Source organism: Vanellus vanellus (genome assembly GCF_965231255.1).
Source record: "Vanellus vanellus genome assembly, chromosome: 17".
Lineage (NCBI taxonomy): Eukaryota > Metazoa > Chordata > Aves > Charadriiformes > Charadriidae > Vanellus > Vanellus vanellus.
In genome coordinates this window covers 7,321,955-7,339,620 of record NC_138922.1, presented here as the reverse complement: position 1 = coordinate 7,339,620, position 17,666 = coordinate 7,321,955, and the positions used below count along the sequence as shown (strand labels likewise).

General features: G+C 42.5%; 1 protein-coding gene across 1 annotated transcript in view; it reads left to right on the top strand.

Annotated features, from left to right (window-relative positions):
- Positions 1–1,495: 1,495 nt before the first annotated feature.
- The window catches only part of MYO15B (myosin XVB), a gene marked incomplete at its 5' end in the record, with an annotated part of 46,306 nt that continues 30,135 nt past the window's right edge, over positions 1,496–17,666 (top strand). The window contains 19 exons of the mRNA XM_082492298.1: positions 1,496–4,009; positions 4,313–4,516; positions 4,592–4,653; positions 5,677–5,740; positions 6,546–6,655; positions 7,268–7,342; positions 7,745–7,841; positions 8,208–8,311; positions 9,968–10,031; positions 10,563–10,676; positions 12,309–12,470; positions 12,814–12,927; positions 13,364–13,422; positions 13,513–13,636; positions 15,453–15,548; positions 16,145–16,276; positions 16,463–16,588; positions 17,096–17,173; positions 17,506–17,654. Coding sequence (XP_082348424.1) covers positions 1,496–4,009; positions 4,313–4,516; positions 4,592–4,653; positions 5,677–5,740; positions 6,546–6,655; positions 7,268–7,342; positions 7,745–7,841; positions 8,208–8,311; positions 9,968–10,031; positions 10,563–10,676; positions 12,309–12,470; positions 12,814–12,927; positions 13,364–13,422; positions 13,513–13,636; positions 15,453–15,548; positions 16,145–16,276; positions 16,463–16,588; positions 17,096–17,173; positions 17,506–17,654 — 4,448 coding nt within the window. The remainder of the gene's footprint in view (positions 4,010–4,312; positions 4,517–4,591; positions 4,654–5,676; positions 5,741–6,545; positions 6,656–7,267; positions 7,343–7,744; positions 7,842–8,207; positions 8,312–9,967; positions 10,032–10,562; positions 10,677–12,308; positions 12,471–12,813; positions 12,928–13,363; positions 13,423–13,512; positions 13,637–15,452; positions 15,549–16,144; positions 16,277–16,462; positions 16,589–17,095; positions 17,174–17,505; positions 17,655–17,666) is intronic.

Here is a 17,666-nt window from a genome sequence, read left to right as displayed (position 1 = left end):
TAACATTGTGGAGTAGTGTGTGCTTTTTCCTTCTTGCTCAGTTTAGCCAGATCCTGGAGGGCATTGAACACTTGTTCATGGAACACCCCATTCAAAACCAGGCCCATCATGCTAAAAGAAAAGGAGTGAGGCAATTTCACAGACATGCACTGGGTCTGTGTTAGGAGTTTTCTTTGGCGTACAAATGCTTGCCAGGATTTATGCAGTGTGTTTTTGCAGTACAGTTATGTATCAACAAAAATCCTGATGTAGAATCAGTTATAATGATTTGAAAATCCTTTTGCTGCAGGCAACTAACATACACTATCTTAAAAAGAAAAAAGTTGGTATTTTATGTCTTCAGAAGCAATTCTGAACTGTAGACATGCTACAAAGTTAAGCTAGTTTCAACTGCCTTTTCCTGCAGAGATTATCAGTTAACATGATTGGATTGTTGTTATTCTTTTCCACTCCATTATATTTCTTTTTCTACAACTTTATTTCTTCTCTCTTTTCCCTGTTCCTCATTAATTCCCTTATTTATTTAGGCTTCTCTCCAGTAAGATTTCAGGAGAGCTGTTCAGGGAAAGACATTATTTGCTATGAGAGCTAGTTTCCTCATCGATTGTGCTATTTGGGCTAAACTGTTTTCATGACAGGTCAAATCTTGAATACGATCTGTTCATTAATGTCATTGTCTTGCACTGCAGAAAAATTAAAGTGTTATCCCCTGGAAAATCAGATACTATTTAACTCTAATTACGATCTATATTTAAATTTACCAAGTACTTACTTGCTTGTTAAGAGACAAGTGCTCATATAAAAGGGAAAGAACAATAGATAAACACAAAAAATGGGGCTTATATTTTTGCATCCTTTCTGCTAATTATGTATCAGCTCAGCTTGTACAGATGCTGGTACTGCAGTATCAATTCAGCTTGTACAGTTTGAATTAATTTTTTTTTGTTTGCTTGTTTTGTTAACAATCAGTTGTGGTCTTTTCAGTTCTCCTCAGCAATACAGCATCTACTCAGTATTGTGTAAGGAAATTGAGTTAACTATTTACTGTTCATTCATCTGACATAGATTATTAGATGTGTTCCTGTCTTCTTCAGCACAAAGAAGGTTATTGGATAAGCAAAAGCTGAAATAAAATAATCATCCTGTCTTAAACTACAGTGTGGCCAAACCTTTGTTAACTGTGGAAAATCATAGACATTCGTTCAGTTGCCTGCATATGACCGGCCTCTTGCAAGAGTCCTAATAAAAGAAAAAAATAAGGGTGCATCGTGACAAAATAAAACAGAGATTAACCTGGAATAGGACAGTCAGTTTGACACTCCTTACCTGCACAAGTATGGTTCTGCAAATGTTTGTTTGGTTCTATAGAAATGAGGTAAATTACCACTTAGGAGGATCTACCTCTCTTTGTAGCTTATTTTACAGCAAAATGCACAATGTTTCCTTTCACAGGTGAATTGAGATAAGCCATCGCATACTGCTGAACCCTGGAGAAATGCCTCCTTCCCAATCCAAGACTAGGCACAGAAAGTTTGGAAAAGAGAAGGTGTTGAATTGTGAGAAAAAGGCAAGCTCACTGGGAGATTCAAAGATCCACTGTGGTAGACGGTGGGAAAGTAATAGTAAAGGCCAGGTGAAGGACAAAGAGTCATTGCCTGAACAAGATAACACCCCTGAAGAGGACCCCTTAAAAAGCCAGAGGCTGGTAAGGCTTCAGGGAAGCAAAGAAAATGGCCACAAAAAGTTATTCCGGGGGAAAAGAGCCTACAGGAGAAATGATAAAAGAGAATCTGGTTGGGGGAGAAAACATGGAGAACAATTAGTGTCCAAGTTGGAGGGAAAAAAAGGAAAGGCCTGCAAGCAACAGGAAATTACATCAGGGCGAGAAAGTGAGCACAGTAGTGATAAGGAAGAGAAGGCCACCACAAACAGCAAGAAACACAGTTTTAAAAAGAAGCGTGGAAAGTATCCTGCTGTTAGTGAAAAAGTCACCGAGTCAGAGTCTGTAAAATCAATTGCAGTGCAAAGTGCTGCAGGCTCTCTTCAGAAACATGACTTGCAGCAGAAGACGCACAATGCCAGGCATAGGGAAAAGCACAATGAGAATCATGGTTTTAAGGAAGCTCATGAGCAGAAGACATGTTCTCAGTCCCAAAGCAGTATGGCACAGAGAAAAGGTGAGAGAACTTGGAAAAAGCAAGTTGGAAAACATACCAGCGTTATTGTCGCTGAAAGTGCAGAAGAAAATATCCTGGAAACCTCAGATAGCTCCTCCTCTGACTCCAGCAGTGAAGACCATTTGACCCATAAAAAAGGTACAAAAGAGACTGTAGTGGACAGCACTGCAAGTAATGAAGAGACGAGTAGTTCTTCAGAGGAAGATGGCATCAGAGAGAAAGAAGCAATGCTTGAAGATCCTCCTGTGGCTGAAGGAAAAGGCTACAAGGAACTGCTTGATGAAAGCAATGAAGCATCTAATGAAACTGAAAGGGAACAGGCGACTACAGATGGAAGGAACGAATCTGAGGATGAAGGCACTGACTTTGCAGGACTGGAGGCAGAGGAGAAAATGAAGAAGCAATATGACAATCCACGACAACCAAAATCTATTCTAGCTGAGAGTAGTGAGGAAGATAATGAAGTAAGCATTTCAGGATTCCAACTTAATAGTCTTGAGACCAGAGAAAATGGCAATGATGAAGCAGGCAAGGAAAATATATTAGAAAATGACCAAATTCAAGCTATGTCAAAAGATACACATGATAATTCTGACAGAAATGGAGAGAACAGCACTGAAGGGAGCATTGACAAAGGAAAAGAAAATGCAACAAAACAACCATTGCCTAGTGCTGTGAAAGCAAAACTCCCTGTTCACCTTTGCAAAGTACTTCAAGGAACTGAACAGAAAGAGAGTGTGTATGATGAAGGCAGTGCACTGGAAGATAGCCCTTTGCTCTCCAAGCAGCAGATGACATTGAAAGAGGAATCTGGGAGGTGTAAGACTGCAGAACAAGGTAAAGTGGTAGGACACATACAGAGGGACAGTTCCTCAGACTGCAGGAAGCAGGAGTTAGCAGTGATGATGCTTACAAAGAAATGCTCTTCTCAATCCCAAATACTTCTCAATCTGAAAAACAAACATAAAAATGCTGAGACCAAACTATTAACAAGCTGTAAACCAAATCCTGTCCAGATGGCTTCGGAAACCAACTCTCACCTGAAAAATGTTGAAAACATCTGTTCCAAACCCACAACTCCAGAAACCCCCAGTACACAGAAAGAACCCAACATAGCTCAGAGTTTTGGAGAGAAAAGATTAAATCTTTCGAATATTTCAAGCTGCTCCACTATTACAAAAAAATCATCTGATAAACAGCTCCTTGGCAAGAAGAAGAAAGTTGGAAAAGTTATTGGAAATGTTAAACTGAGTTCAGGCCAGACTTCAGAGGCAAAACAAGAGAAAGCAGAAGTAGTGGTTGCCGAGGTACCTTCTGAAGAAGAAAATGTGTATGATGAGAAAGGATCCAAGTACTTGCACACCCATTCTACTTTTAGAAAAGTCACCGGCTGGCTTGGTCAAAAACCTGCCAAGAAAGCAGGCCTGAAAGCTCGTCTGCTGAGCGTGGCACGTGCAATTGGTATTTCAAGATGGCTTTTGAAGAAGTTTGGGAAGAGGAAGAGGAGCAGCAGACCTTTTGGATTCAGAAGTAGGGTGGCAATCCGGATTGTGAGCACTGCTGGGTGGGTTGGTCGGACTGGCAAAGCCTTCCCTGGCCCAGCCGGACCACTGCGGAGGGCTGAATTGAGTGACAAAGAATCTTCTCCTCCATTAGTGGAAGGTAAAGGTGGTCCTAAAATGGCAGAGGAAGTGGGACACATTGATTTGCCTTCTGGTGATTCCCCACTTAATGGAAGCAGTTCCTTTCCATACTTACTTAGCTTGGATGAGGAGAAGAACAATGCTACTGATGCCAAGTTTGCTATAGTGTTCCCCAGAGTCCACAGCATGGTTAAGACAAATAGCACCTTAGCCAGGGACTCTGGGAATGGTTATTCCCTAGAGAAACTGAGATCTCTATTGGACAGAAAATCTGTAATGCCTGTGCAACAGGGTTGCAGATTCAAATGTGACCTTCCCAGATCTTTGATGGATGAAAGCCCTCACAGAAACAGTGAACCGGGCTTCCTTCCACATCGAGAAGAGGATCCAATACATACACCAGATTATTCCAGTGAGGTAGATGTCAAAGAGGGTTCAGGTGTCCTCCAGACTTCAGGGCCCATAGGCGCACCTTGTGTTCATTGGTCTCAGCAGCAGGCTGAGGGATGTGATCCTGCAGCGTGGCTGAACTCTGAATTGCTATTACCACGACTAACCATTGAGAACCTAAGCAAATGGGCCATCTACAAGGACCCACATCTGGCCAACAGCCATGTGATGAAGGTCTGTGAAGATCAGTGGGAGGCAGAAGACATCACTGACAATATGCTAGAGATGGAATTAATGCAGAACAAGGTACAGGTGTTGTCTCCAGTATTATAATGAAGCTGAACTTCTCCCGATTTTCAGTAATGTATCTATGCATTTCAGGTTTATGTGTGTGAAGACCACTGTGGAGAAGTTGAGGAGACTGAAGATCTAACCAGGCTGGAGTATGTGTTGTCAGTGGTATTCTGCAGCTAATTCAAGGTCACAAGGGCTTGCATGTTATCCTTCAAAGCTACTGTTGGCTCAACAACAGAAAGCACATTATAGATCCTTGGCTACCATGTCAGAAAATAGAATTAATTTGATGAATATCATAGCTGAGTAATGGATGCTCTGCAGTAAAGCTAAGTAAAAGACTGAATTATGCTGTTTAAGTTATGGACCTACTGAATTATGTGGGGAGGAGCGCAGCTGCAGAGGGAACTCCTGACTGTTGTTTATAGTGTGTCCCGCAGCTCTGCTGCGCAGAGAGTGCACATTGAATCTCTGCAGTTACACACCAGAGAGAGCAGCTCGTCTTAGCAGACTTTCTTACAGATGCATCCAGGGAACTCTCTCTTGTTAAATGGTTCCCAGTCCTAAAATGTGTTCTAAAAAAACCAAGTATACTTTATAGGTAGGGGAAATGAGGTTTAGAGGCTGATGTGACATTTGTGGTGTTGCAGAGGGACAGAACTGGGAATTTGACATACCATTCTTATTGCATGAAGTGGGTGGTAAGTCAGGAAGACTTGCAGGATGAGAGGCACATTTCTATGTTGTTTGCCTACTGACACTCGCACCTGTGGTGTTAGTGACTCCTTTTGCTTTCAACTATGGCAAACTCAGGTCCTACATCTTTAATGGCTTTTAAATCATGTGTTCGCTGCTGTTGTTGAAAGAAAAGCACCTAACACTGCTTCTCACACATGTCCTGCACCTTCTACCCTTGCCATCCTGTTGAGATAAACAGCTGTAAAGGCAGTGTGCAAGGAGGTGTGATCACACGGAGATGGACAGGTTGGATGTTCTGAGCTTTGGCTGCTCTACTTTCTGATGTGTTTAATCCTGGACATGTTGGAACCACGTGAAGGCAGTGAATAGTTTCGGATCCTCGTCTCCTACAAAATCCTTGCGAGGGCAGAAAGGTTAATATTAATACATGCAAGTGAAGCTTCTGGCTGACGAGTCCTTTCCTCTGTTTGTAGGGAAGTCTGTGAAAGCTCAGTTCTGCTGTGTCTGAAGAAGAGGTTTCATCGCAATCTTATTTATGTATGGGTAATTGTGTTTGGGGTTTTCTGGTTTTGGCTGTTTTTTTTAAATTTTATTTTTCAGGGTTTTTTTTAAATTTTATTCAGTTTTATTTTTCAGATTTTTAATCATTCTGAGCAATGAGCTTTAAGAGAACATAATTTCTTTCATTCCATCAAGCTTTAATAATGCACTAAGTAGCTCAAGAGCTAACTCATTACTGGGAACAATGATAACAAGGATACTCACACTGCTTTTGCTCAGAAAATGGGTAGCGTTAAATATTTGTGGTAAAATTTGAAAGTCTCAGAGCTTCTCTTTAATGTTGGTATTTGTTGCCAACCCATGAGTGTACTTGAGTTCAGTTTTAGTTAATCCTACTGGATCTCTCCTGTCTTAGCAAAGCAGTTCTGAGTGAAAATTGTGGACCTCCAGAAGAAACTTCAGAGTTTCTGCAAACATTTCAGTGTTGCAGTCCAGAGCTACTTCTGAATGGCTAATTGTTCTCTTTTTCATTTACTGGCTCAGGTGTTCAAACCTGTGCCTGTAATTTCATGTGAAGCTTGGAGAATAGACAGTGACCAATGAAGATGACCATGGACCAGTGAGTGCCCACTTATACCAAAATATTAATGATAGAACTCTGAAAATGACGACTGAAAAATTGTGCTATGTTCTGAATAAGCTGATAGTAGAGTCAGAATAGACGGTATTCCTTAAAAGGTTATTTCAATCTTTGTATTAATATATGTGTTCAGAAGCATTCCTCATTCAGAAAATTCTAAGAAGCCACCAGATTTTTTTCCCTTTCTTGTTTTTGTTGTAGACTTACATTGGGCAAATTTTGGTTTCTGTGAATCCTTTCAAAGACCTCAGTATCTACTCTGAAGATGTGGCTACCCAGTACCACCAAGGGAGTCTCTCAAAAAATGCTCCGTATGTTTCTCTGTCTCAAATAACTCCCTAAATTTTGTTCCGTTTGCGCTCCAGAAAGTATTTTATTTTCCTCCAGTTGTCTGATAGAGCAGGATGAATGCTGCAGAAAGTGAACAATCCATCTGACAAAGTTGTAGTCTCTCGGACTTGTAATGCTACAGAGCTAAACTCTGTAGGTCCAATTTCTTCAGTATTGCTTGAAGGTTCTGAATTCAATGCCTGCTAGGATTGTACCTGAGTAGTTCTGGCAGTATGCACTCCCCACTGCTAACACTGGTACAGCCCTACCAGAGCTAGCAATGTAGGCAGGTTCCTCTAGTGCAGATAATACTGCTTGTGTCCCTTATATGAAACACCATGGCACAGAGTGTTACTCAGGTTAGGCTGAAGAGGTCCTGGAGGAATCTGAACTTTGCAATAGCTTGTATTAACCTGGTATTAACCTGATGTCAGCAAAGAACAAAGCTCTGATTTTCCTTGTTCCTCACATTTCTCAGATCAAGATACTGGCCCGTCTCTAATGTAGATCACTGATGAGTAACCTTTTGTTGCTGTATTTGTGGGGTAGAAATGTGAGGTCAGTTAACTGGGATTTTCTTTCTGTACATCTAGACACATCTTTGCCATAGCAGAAATGGCCTACACGCTATCTCAGTCATCAGAGCAAGAGCAGTGTGTCATCATCAGGTAGGAAATAAGGGTACTTTTTTGAAGGCTTGTTTATTTCTTTATGTAAGACTTTCATCTTTCTATTTCACTGTCCTTAAGGTTATCATTCTGGCTCTTGTGTGAAGGCTGTCAGTAGAGAACATGAATAAGATGGGTTCTTATTTCACGCCGTGCAAATACACCTGAATTTATCTTTGCATCAGTTTAGAGGAGTGGAAGAGAAGGTGTTTGGCATTCCACAGCGCAATCTTATTTGGGCCTATTTTGTCAAGTTGTCTCACTGTTTCAAACAATAGGTGACAAGTCTTCATTAGTTGTAAATCAGTACAACTCCATTGATTTACTGTAACAAGTCCTCTGATATGTCTAAATTAAGTAATTCTGTTTTGATGCCGGCTTCCTTACCTCTTGTTCCTCCAGTGGACACAGTGGATCGGGTAAAACAGAAGCAGCCAAAGCAATCGTGCAATACCTGACCATGCTGTACCAGAGATCAGACAGCCACAGGATCAGACAGGTAAGAGGCAACTGAGATTGACTTTATGCTGCAATAGTTAGGCAAGGAGTGGAAGCCAAAGACAGGGTAAAGAGGCCATACTGTTTATGTTATTTCTTTGTTTCTGGTTAATTGAGCTGGACTTAGGATGGCTTGTGGTTCAAGGTGAAGCTCCAGTAAAAACATGAGGACAGCTGAAGTATTTGTTGTTCTGTATTTTAGTATCTGGGAGCCCTGATGCTATGTAGAGTGCTGTATCTGTTTGAACAGAGAGATGATACCTGCATTAGAGACCTTATAGCAGTGTCTGGGAGGTGAATCTGAGCAAACACAGAGCAGAAGTAAACCCATGATTGCTACTGAAGTGTTCTCCATCTTTTCTTCAAGCCCTGCAATGTCCTACCCATCCTGGAGAGTTTTGGGAATGCCAGAACCATCCTCAATGACAACTCAAGCCGTTTTGGAAAACTTCTGAATGTCTATATGCGACAGTGAGTTAAAAGAACATCTTGGGATGCTGTCTTTCCCAGTTGTCAAGGGGTGCTTGGGTGAGAAAAGGTCTAGCAGTGCTTCAAGTTCATGCCATAGCCCTCCCTCCCCTACACTTCTGTTATCATCGTGATGGGAAAAGAATGAGTTTACACCACTATTTTGCTTTTAGATTTCCTCCATAAAAGAATAGATCTTCACCTCTCAAGATGGATGATAAATTAAGAACATATAAATGGCTGAACAGGTTTATACCAAGGAGCCATCTAATACAATGTTGTGTCTCCAACACTGGCCACAAGCATTCACTGAGGCAACAGTAAGAACAGGCAAAATATATATCATGCTTTTCTCTAATGCTCTGTTAGCTCTTAACCATTTGCAGCAGCTCAGGAGTTTTTCTGAGACTCTTGTGGTTTTCCAGTTTCCTCTTGGACTCATAGAAACTTCATGCCTCTGCAACAGTCTTTGGCAAGTATTCTACAGGTCTAACCAGTTCTGTGAAAAACAGTTTTTGTTTTCAACCTGCCTCCTTTCCAAATTTTGTCAGTTTGCATTTAACCTGTTACATTTACATTAAACCTGTCAGTTTACATTTACCTACAGTGAATTTTGTGTGCCATTTTCTTGCTCACTCACTCGGTATTGTAAGGTTTGTCTGCATTTATTCACAGTTGGCCTTCATCCTCACTGCCTTGAATAATTTCGTACAATCAGGAAGCTTTGTCACATTGTTGTTCATCTCCTCTTTTAGGTCATTTATCAAACATTAAGTTACACTCACAGTTCAGAGCACAGACACTTTGTGGAACTCTAGTGGTTGCCTCCCACTGTTAAGAGGATTAGGCATTTACTTCCACCCATGTCAAGACCTTCCCTCTTATGCCAGGGTTGCTTGGTCAAAACCTTTTGGAAAGTCATGTAGACTAGATCCCTTAGATAGTTCTTATCTTCAAATTTGTAATCTTCAAATGACTCCAGGAGGTTTGTGAGGCAGGATCTCCTTTTACAGAAGCCATATTGACTCTTCTCAAATCAATTGTATATATTCATGTGCCCACTAATTCAGGCCTTCATTACACATCTGCCTAATCTGCATGGGACACATGACAAGCTTGAAGGGCTATAGATCCTTGCATGCAGCTTAACTTGAGGCTGCTGGCTGCATGGCCCACTATTGCTGTAGTACTTGGACATCCTGGTTTTAGTCCAGGATCACTTTGTGCAAGACACAATTAAATTACAAAACAAAAAGGTGGTCCCTGTCCCCATGAGTCATCAGCCTGACATATGAAATGAGTGCGTAAGGTCCGATGGGGGAGTGATAATGGAACAGCTACAGCTGAAGGGAAGAGGCATGGCATGTTCCCTGGATTATTTTCAGGATATATCCCGTGAGGATCATTCAAGTCCAAGCTCCTTTGCACTCTGGAAGCTGTCCAGAACCCAAACTTGAATCTGTATGTTTCATTGCTGCTTTCTCTGTAATAGTCTGATACAAAACACCAGTGCTGGAAAGCTTCAAAATTCAGACCAAGTTGGTCAAGTCATACCCTTGTTTCTCAGCAACAACTCCATCTTCTACATCCTCAGGGAAATGGATCTACAGAAAACCTGTCACTAGCTTCTGACAGGATCTGTTGTTGTCTTATGCTTAGTGGCATCGTGGTGGGAACGTCCATCTCCCAGTATCTGCTGGAGAAGTCTCGTGTGGTATTCCAGGTGAGGACCAATGATGCCCTCCCTCCTAGAGCGGTCCCTCTGTCCCTTATTCATGTTTAATCTTAAATTGACTGTTAAATAAAGGGATGGGAATAAGTAGGAGATATTGCCTCACATTTCTTCTGTTAGCAAGAAATATGTCCCCTCTGTGTAGCACACGGTGATCACTTATTTTATTTCCATAAAATAGGAGGTTGCTCTGCCTCAAACAGGTTGAATTAAGTGACTTATTAGGGATTACTGGAAGTTAAATCTTTCCTCAACTAATTTTTCTTAATGCCTGGAGTGTGGAAAAGGTCAAATATTGGAGCTGTGTGAAAGGGATTGCTCTCAAATGGAATGTTCTTAAGGTGTCAGTGAGAAACCCTGGAAAATTTTCAAAAGAAATAGTTCTTGGGTGGCTTCTGGCCTCATCTTTCTGACCTCAGAGTTTCAGTGTCCTGCTCTTTGAGTGTTTATTCATGACAGCATGTATTCTGTAGGGTTTTAGAACTGGATATGAATCAACTCTATCAAATATGTCCCTGTCAGGCCCATGGTGAGAGGAACTACCATGTGTTTTATGAGCTACTGGCTGGGCTGCCTGTGGAGCAGAAAGAGGAGTTGTACTTGCAAGAGGCAGAGTCTTACTTTTACCTGAATCAGGTGAGTGAGATGAGGATGCTTTGCAGCAGCTGATAGAGTGAAATGGCCAAGCCATCACTTCTGTTTGGTTAGTGAGGCACCTGATAATTTTGCTTCCCTCCTGATGTGTCCCTCACAGGACTGTGTGAAAGTCTGCTCTGCTCCTTGTCACACCTGACCTAAGAAGGACTACCTTTGTCTCTTATGTGATCTCTTTCTCATCTTTCAGGCCCCTTGTGCTCCCAAAGAAAGTCTTTTAAAAAAGGAGCCATCATGTAGGCCCATGGCTCCACCACGTGGTGAAGAAATCCTTTTCTCATTGCCTTTCCTTGCATTTGCAATTCATTGTGGGACTGAAAAAAGTGGAGGATATTTCTTTCTACCTTCAGCAAAACACTTCATTGACTGAGTCAATGGGTGGAAATTTTAAACTCCTGAAATGTACTACTGATTACAATCTGTTTAAACTCGAAAATTGTTTGCCAGACTTATGGCAAGCCATCACCTTGGGGCACGGTTTCTTTTGTTTAAGAATGTTTTCCATACTCTAGAAATTCATAGCAATAGCAAGATATCTTTCCTGTTTTGGCTGTGTGAGTCAGCTTTCCCGGGTGGGCAAACTCTTTACAGCAGCTGTGGTCATGTGAGGAATCCTTGATGAATGATTGCTATCATATTTCCTTCAGGCAATGAATGGACAAGTACCATTAATGACTGTCCTGGTTTAGGCTGAAATGGCCACTGAGGACATGGGGCACCCCAGATGGGACTGTCAGATGCTTCCCCCCACCTCTCTTCAAGGATGGAGGGCAATTAAGGGTGCATCCCTTAATGGGGTGATACTCCTAGTTGGCAAAGGATCTGTATTGTAAACTGAACTTTTCAAGGTGATAGTTAACAGGAGTGCCTCAGCCTGCTGCAGAGAAGAAAAGGGAAAAAGATCAGACCATGAATAAAGAAGTTAGCAGAGACAGGCAAAATCTGTCTTGGGTCTTGGTAAGAGGAAGCCCAAGGTCTGCTTGGACCTCATTCTTGTCCTTATCTGAATTTGGTGATCAGCTAGAAACTTTTTTCAAAGAATGCCCTTGTACACAAACAGGTTCTACAGACCCCCTTAACCCAGGATTTTGTGAACTTTAGGGTCAGAGGCAGTCGTCCTCTTGTAGAGAAAAACATGAGAAGAATAGGAGTGATATGCCTATGTTGTAGTGAAGCTGTGGCAGGGGTGAGTGAGACTATAACCCAGGATGGCTCTCTAGGTGCACAGAAACCCATTTGCTTTGATACATTGGGTTCTGGTACTCTTTGGGGTAGCAACTCTGACATGACTTGCTTGGGAGTAGATTCTGGCATCCCTTCTTCTCTCAAGCTGCACTCTAGCAGTGGGCATGAGGTAGCTGGGCTGCCTGTATTGGAACCACAACAAAAACTTAGCATGTGGGCAAGAGAGAGCTTACTCTCAAAAACTCCAGAGAGAAAAGACTGGGCTGTATTGAATGCTGAGCTCCCACTAGTGGTGTCTTTGGTCTTTGTATTTCAGATTCTTCCAGTCCTTAAAACATTGAACTGCTTCTCTGAAGATTGCTGCTGGTAGCTCAGCTTCAGCCTGGGGCAAAAGGAGCTGACCACGATTATCTGTCCCTCTTCTCCCAGGGCAGAGCATGTGACATCCTGGGGAAGGAGGACAGTCAGGACTTTCTGGTCTTGGTGCAAGCTCTTGAGGGAATCAGCCTCTCTGACGATCAGCTGACCTCCACCTGGGCTGTCCTGGCCGCCATTCTGCAACTGGGGAATATCTGCTTTACCTCCTACGAGGTACGCTAAACCTTGGCAGCCTGGGAATGGGCTATTTGTGCTGAACATGGCTGTTATCCCATGTGATGGGACGGGGACATTGTTCTTGACTGAAGGTGACATCTTTTGAAGACTATTCCATTGTTTTCAGTTTAGGCTCTAGACTGACCTATGCAGGGACAGAAGATGGGAGACAAACAAAGGTCATTAGAGCTTGGGTGGCTCTTTGAGGAGCCAAAATGAACCTAGATGCTTTGCCCAGGCTGTGACCAGCTCTGTGCAGCTGAGGTACTGTTGAGAATATTAATACTAGTGGAATCTAGTATGCCATCTGTAATTGAATCTGCTGTTCTCTATTATTTAGAAAGAATCCTATGAACATGCAGCCGTTGCCAGTGACACTGAGATTCAGATTGTGGCAAATTTGTTGCGTGTCTCAGCAGATTTCCTGCAAAGTGCTGTCACACATCGTGTCACTGTGAGTACATTTTTGGTGATTTATCATTCATCCTGAAGCATGGAATGCCCTACCCCAGTGCTCTGTCAGCAGAAGGGCCGTCACCTTAGAAGGTCCAAAATCTGGGAGGTAACAGCAGGAGTAAAATGGTTGCTGTGCTGGATTAGTAATGGGGATGGGCTGAAACCCTCAAGGCGGGTCTGTAAAAATGGCAGAACTCACATCTAAGAGCGCTCTTTTCTGACATGAGGTGGCTTCAGGCTTAACATTTTGGCCAGCTGACTCCCACCCTGAAATGTGGCAGCAAAATTCTGTTTTTACTTTTTCCTTTGAAAAAATTCTCAGGCCACATAGGAAAAAAATTCATTTATTAAGCAGGCTGACTTCCTTGCAGATTTAAAAAGAAATGTGCACTTGTGAGATAATAACAGTAAATTCCAGCTCTTTTTGTATACAGGTGACGTCTTATGATCATATCTTCACCCCTTTGTCTGTAGAAGGAGCCATCGATGCCAGGTGACTTCTGCTGTTGTTGAATGGGTAGGTGAGATGCACCCAAGGGTGCTGTCTTTGCAGTAACTGGTTTTACTCCACTCTCTTACGCAGGGACTCCATTGCCAAGACTCTGTATTATCTGCTCTTTGAGTGGCTGCTGCTGCGAATCAATGAGTGGTTGGCTCCCTGGGAATCGGATTGTGCTGTGGGCATTGTGGACATACATGGCTTTGAGGTTGCTTTTCCTATTCTTTTCATATTGAGTGGGCTGCAAGTGCATGTGCTGGTTCTCCTTAGTCACTGCCAGAAATGGGAAGGTATCTGATGGGTGGGTTTTCCTTTGTTTTTCTGGTTTGGTTTGGTTTTGGTTTTGTTGTTTTTTTTTTCTCCCAGAAAGGAGACAGTAATTTTACCATGTAATGTAGATGTGTAATGTAGATGTCTATGTTCAGGGGGGTACTTATTTTTTTTTCAGAGGCAGTAAAGGAGTGCTCCTTCAGGGTGTGATTTAACACTTTTACTATAGACTCTCATTATGAATTGCTGTCTGGAGGAGCCCATAGTCTTCCATGACTGTGTGGCATAGGTAGAATCCTAAAGTACATAGGACTAGGTGGATAGCAAGTAGTATTGGTGTGTAAGTGGAGTACTAACAATCATAGGCAGTTAACAACCTATCTGGTGCTCCCACTGTGTCAGCATTGCACATTTGATACCTTTGCATAAACTGACCAGTATGGTGCTGCATAGCTAGTGCACATAGCCAGCTTTGGTTCTGTCATTCTAAGGAAAAAGGAAATTGTTTGGTTTTAAATCAGGACAAAACCTGCACTTTCAGCTAACTTGGCCCATTGAATTACTTCATATGCTGTATTAAATACAGATCAAAACTGACTTTTCAGCAAGTGCATTGGTGTTTAGAAACCAAGTTATGTGTGATGTTGGAAGGACACATGGGGATTTTAACTTCTTTCGATTCTCACCTAATTAAGGTTTTGCAAAACCCCCAGAAATGTCTTAGAATGTTCACTTATACACGAATTCCTGTAGAAAGGGAGTCCTTTCCCTGCAAGCTGTGTTCTGCTGCTCAGCAGTGGCCTGGGGATCCAGATCACTCATCAGCCTGTTTTAATGGACCAAACCCAGAAAAATACCTAGTTTGAATTTGCTGTACTGATGAGGTGAGATGAATGAGCTAATTCTTAATGAATCACATTTTAATTATTCCTGGTGCTATTACTAACAGAAGTAAGAAAAACATTTTTAATGTAGTTTTAATCTAACTGTTCCTGTTTATTCCTGAAGACTTGGATAAAGCTGGAAATATGTTAACACTATCTCTTACAATTAATTTCTTTTCATGTGCTTCAGCATATCCTGTTTTTCTGTTATTCCCAGCCTGAATGGGGTAAGTCCAGAATCTGAAGAGATTCTTCCTGAACAGCTAGGCTTTGGATCAGACCAGGGACAGGAGAACTGCAGATAATTTTGTAAGCAAAGGCCCTGCAAGGTGTCACTTTTTGAAACTGAGCTTAGGTTAGCATTTAGAGTTCTGGGTCAGGAATCGTTATCCTTGTGGCAAGTATACACCCATGTCTCTGCCCCAGTGAGCTTCTGGGTGCTTCCAAGACTTGCAGTAAGTAAAAAACAGGCAGATCAGGGGTTTAGAGTGATATGTGCTCATCAAGGCCTGTGAGTTTTATATTTAGGATTCCTGTTAAAATCTGTGTGTTCTGATGAATGCTGAAAACACTGGAGCCTATACAGGTGGGGGAGTGCATCCAGGAGTAGATCTCTTCTTCTTTGTGCTCCTTCACAGCTTGTCTTGCCTCTTGCTGTTCAGCCTCATCAATAAACCAGGCTGGGAGCTTGCAAACCAGTCATAAGATGATTTGAATTTCTCAGGTTCATTCACACATACTGATCAGAACAAGCTGCCTGAACCAGCATCTCAGATCAGCACCATCTGTTGCTCTGCATTATTCACAAAAAGACACAGCCTCCTGGGAGAACTGTGGGTTGGAAGTGATCGTACCTTCTCGTCTTTGCAGGATCTGGGTGTGAACAGCTTAGAGCAACTCTGCATCAACTTTGCCAATGAGCATCTCCAGCAATTTTTCAGCCAGACTGTCATTGCCCAGGAAGAGGTAAATGAAACTCACGCCAGCAGGTGAAAGGCACCACATATGGAATGAGCTGAGGCAGCCTCAGCTGGAGAGTATCCTTTAGTGGGGAAGCATGAAGCTGAATAGACCTGGGCCTCTTAAGCAGTACACATGGAATCATAGTCCAAAGAGCTGGCTATTTAATAACTTTTACTAATTTGGTAGTAAATTAAGGGAATGGGAGTGTGTTAGTGCCTTGCTTCCTTTTATGGATTTTATAAGTGAGTTGGTCAGGATCAAGGACCTCAGACCTCAGCTGGTGCTTTTAAAACCTGTTTGGTAGATTTATTGTAGCATTTTATGTACCACTCATGTCCTGGAGATGAAAGTGTATTTATCAGACTTGTTGCCTTTTACAGTTTGTCACTCTGCTTAGCAGCCTTCCACTCTTAAATTAGGAAAATCATTAGTGGATTTAGAAGAAGTTTCATAAGACAAAACCAGATAATTCTTAGCAAGTTCCTAACAGCAGTAAAACACTAACTTCCCCTGATGAATAAACCAAATCCTTCTGTTAAATCCCTCCACTTATTCTTGTTTGCATGGCTGGATTTGATTGGTTGGTCTTTAACATGCAGGAGGAATACAGAAAAGAGCAGCTAGATTGGATTCCTATTCCCAAGACGTACAGTGAGTCATGCCTTGATTTCATTGCTGCAAAACCCCACGGCATCTTGCGTATCCTGGATGACCAGACTTCACTGACTCAGGTGAGCAGCTCTTATCCTCTTATGTGATCCCTTTTGCAGGATGGTTATGGTAAGGCAGTTACACAGATTGAACAGGGACTGTGTTTGCACAAGTATTAGATGTTTTTACCTTCAGTTCAACAGTGGCTTTTTGGCCTGCTGGATATGTTGCAGCAGCAGAAAACATGATTTTCATTTCCTTTACAGGCCACTGACCACACTTTCCTCCAGAAGTGTCATTATCATCATGGAAACAGCCCTTGGTATGTCAAGCCCAAGTTGCCTTTGCCAGTCTTCACTGTGAAGCACTATGCAGGCCCTGTCACCTATCAGGTGAGCTGGCACAAGGCTCTTAGCAGTTGGAGCAATAGGCCAACTTGGAAGCATGCTGTGGATGTCCTGATGGACCAACTCTGAGTCCTTTGTAACTGCACATGCGTCTAGACCATCTGTTTATCAGAAATGAGAAGATTTGTATTAGGAGAGGCAACTAAGCTGCCTCTGGGCAGAAGCAAAATAGGTAATGGCCTCAGCTACACAACAGCCTACGTTGCTTGTTTCGGAGCCCTGGAAATCCAGAAAAGCTGTTGCTGCTGAAAGAAAGTGAGGGGTCAAAGCCTGTTGGGTAATGTGAATGGGAAAGGGAGCAATCACTCCTAAAATCAGAAGTAATTTTCCGCTCCAGTCCTGGTGGCAGCAGGAACAGCAAGCTTCATTCTCTAGGGCCTTCCCCTTGTTCCACCTCTCCAGCTGTCTGCCCCAAGTCAAGGTGCATGTAAGAGGGGTGTTTGCCTGTCTGGTAGTCTGAATGGTGCATTAAATCAGACTTTGCCTCTGCAGGTCCACAAGTTTCTTAATAAAAACCGTGACCAGCTGCGTCCAGAGGTGCTGGATATCTTTTCTCAGAGCCACCTCAAGGTACTGTAGGGGTTTAGGATGAAGGTCTCTATTGTAGAAACCTAATGAGCCACTCATTGCTTTCATGTGAGAAGCAGAAAGATCCTGGCCAGGTGTCAGGAGAACCTGGAGAAACTGAGGAGTTTTGTTCTACTGAGGGACACTTGGGAATTGAGCAAGTCATCTTTGCCTGCAGTTAATGCATTTTATATATAAACTGCACAGAGAGCATGAGGATGCAGCTGGGTTCCTGGCACTGCTAGGGGCAAGGGAAAATGGTCCCACAGTTTCAGGTAGAAGATTGTTCTTTCCATGTAGTTCAGGGAGCTTTGGTCATTTCTTTGTTTTTCCAGGTGGTGTCTCACATTTTCCAGAAGGCTAAAGCTGCCTATACTCAGCAAAGGGAGCTGGGTGCCAGAGGCAAAGGCTTCAAGCCTCAGGCCTTCACACTGGTGTCCAAATTCCAGCAGTCTTTGCAGGACCTCACAGCCAAGCTGAGAAGGTGAAAGACTCT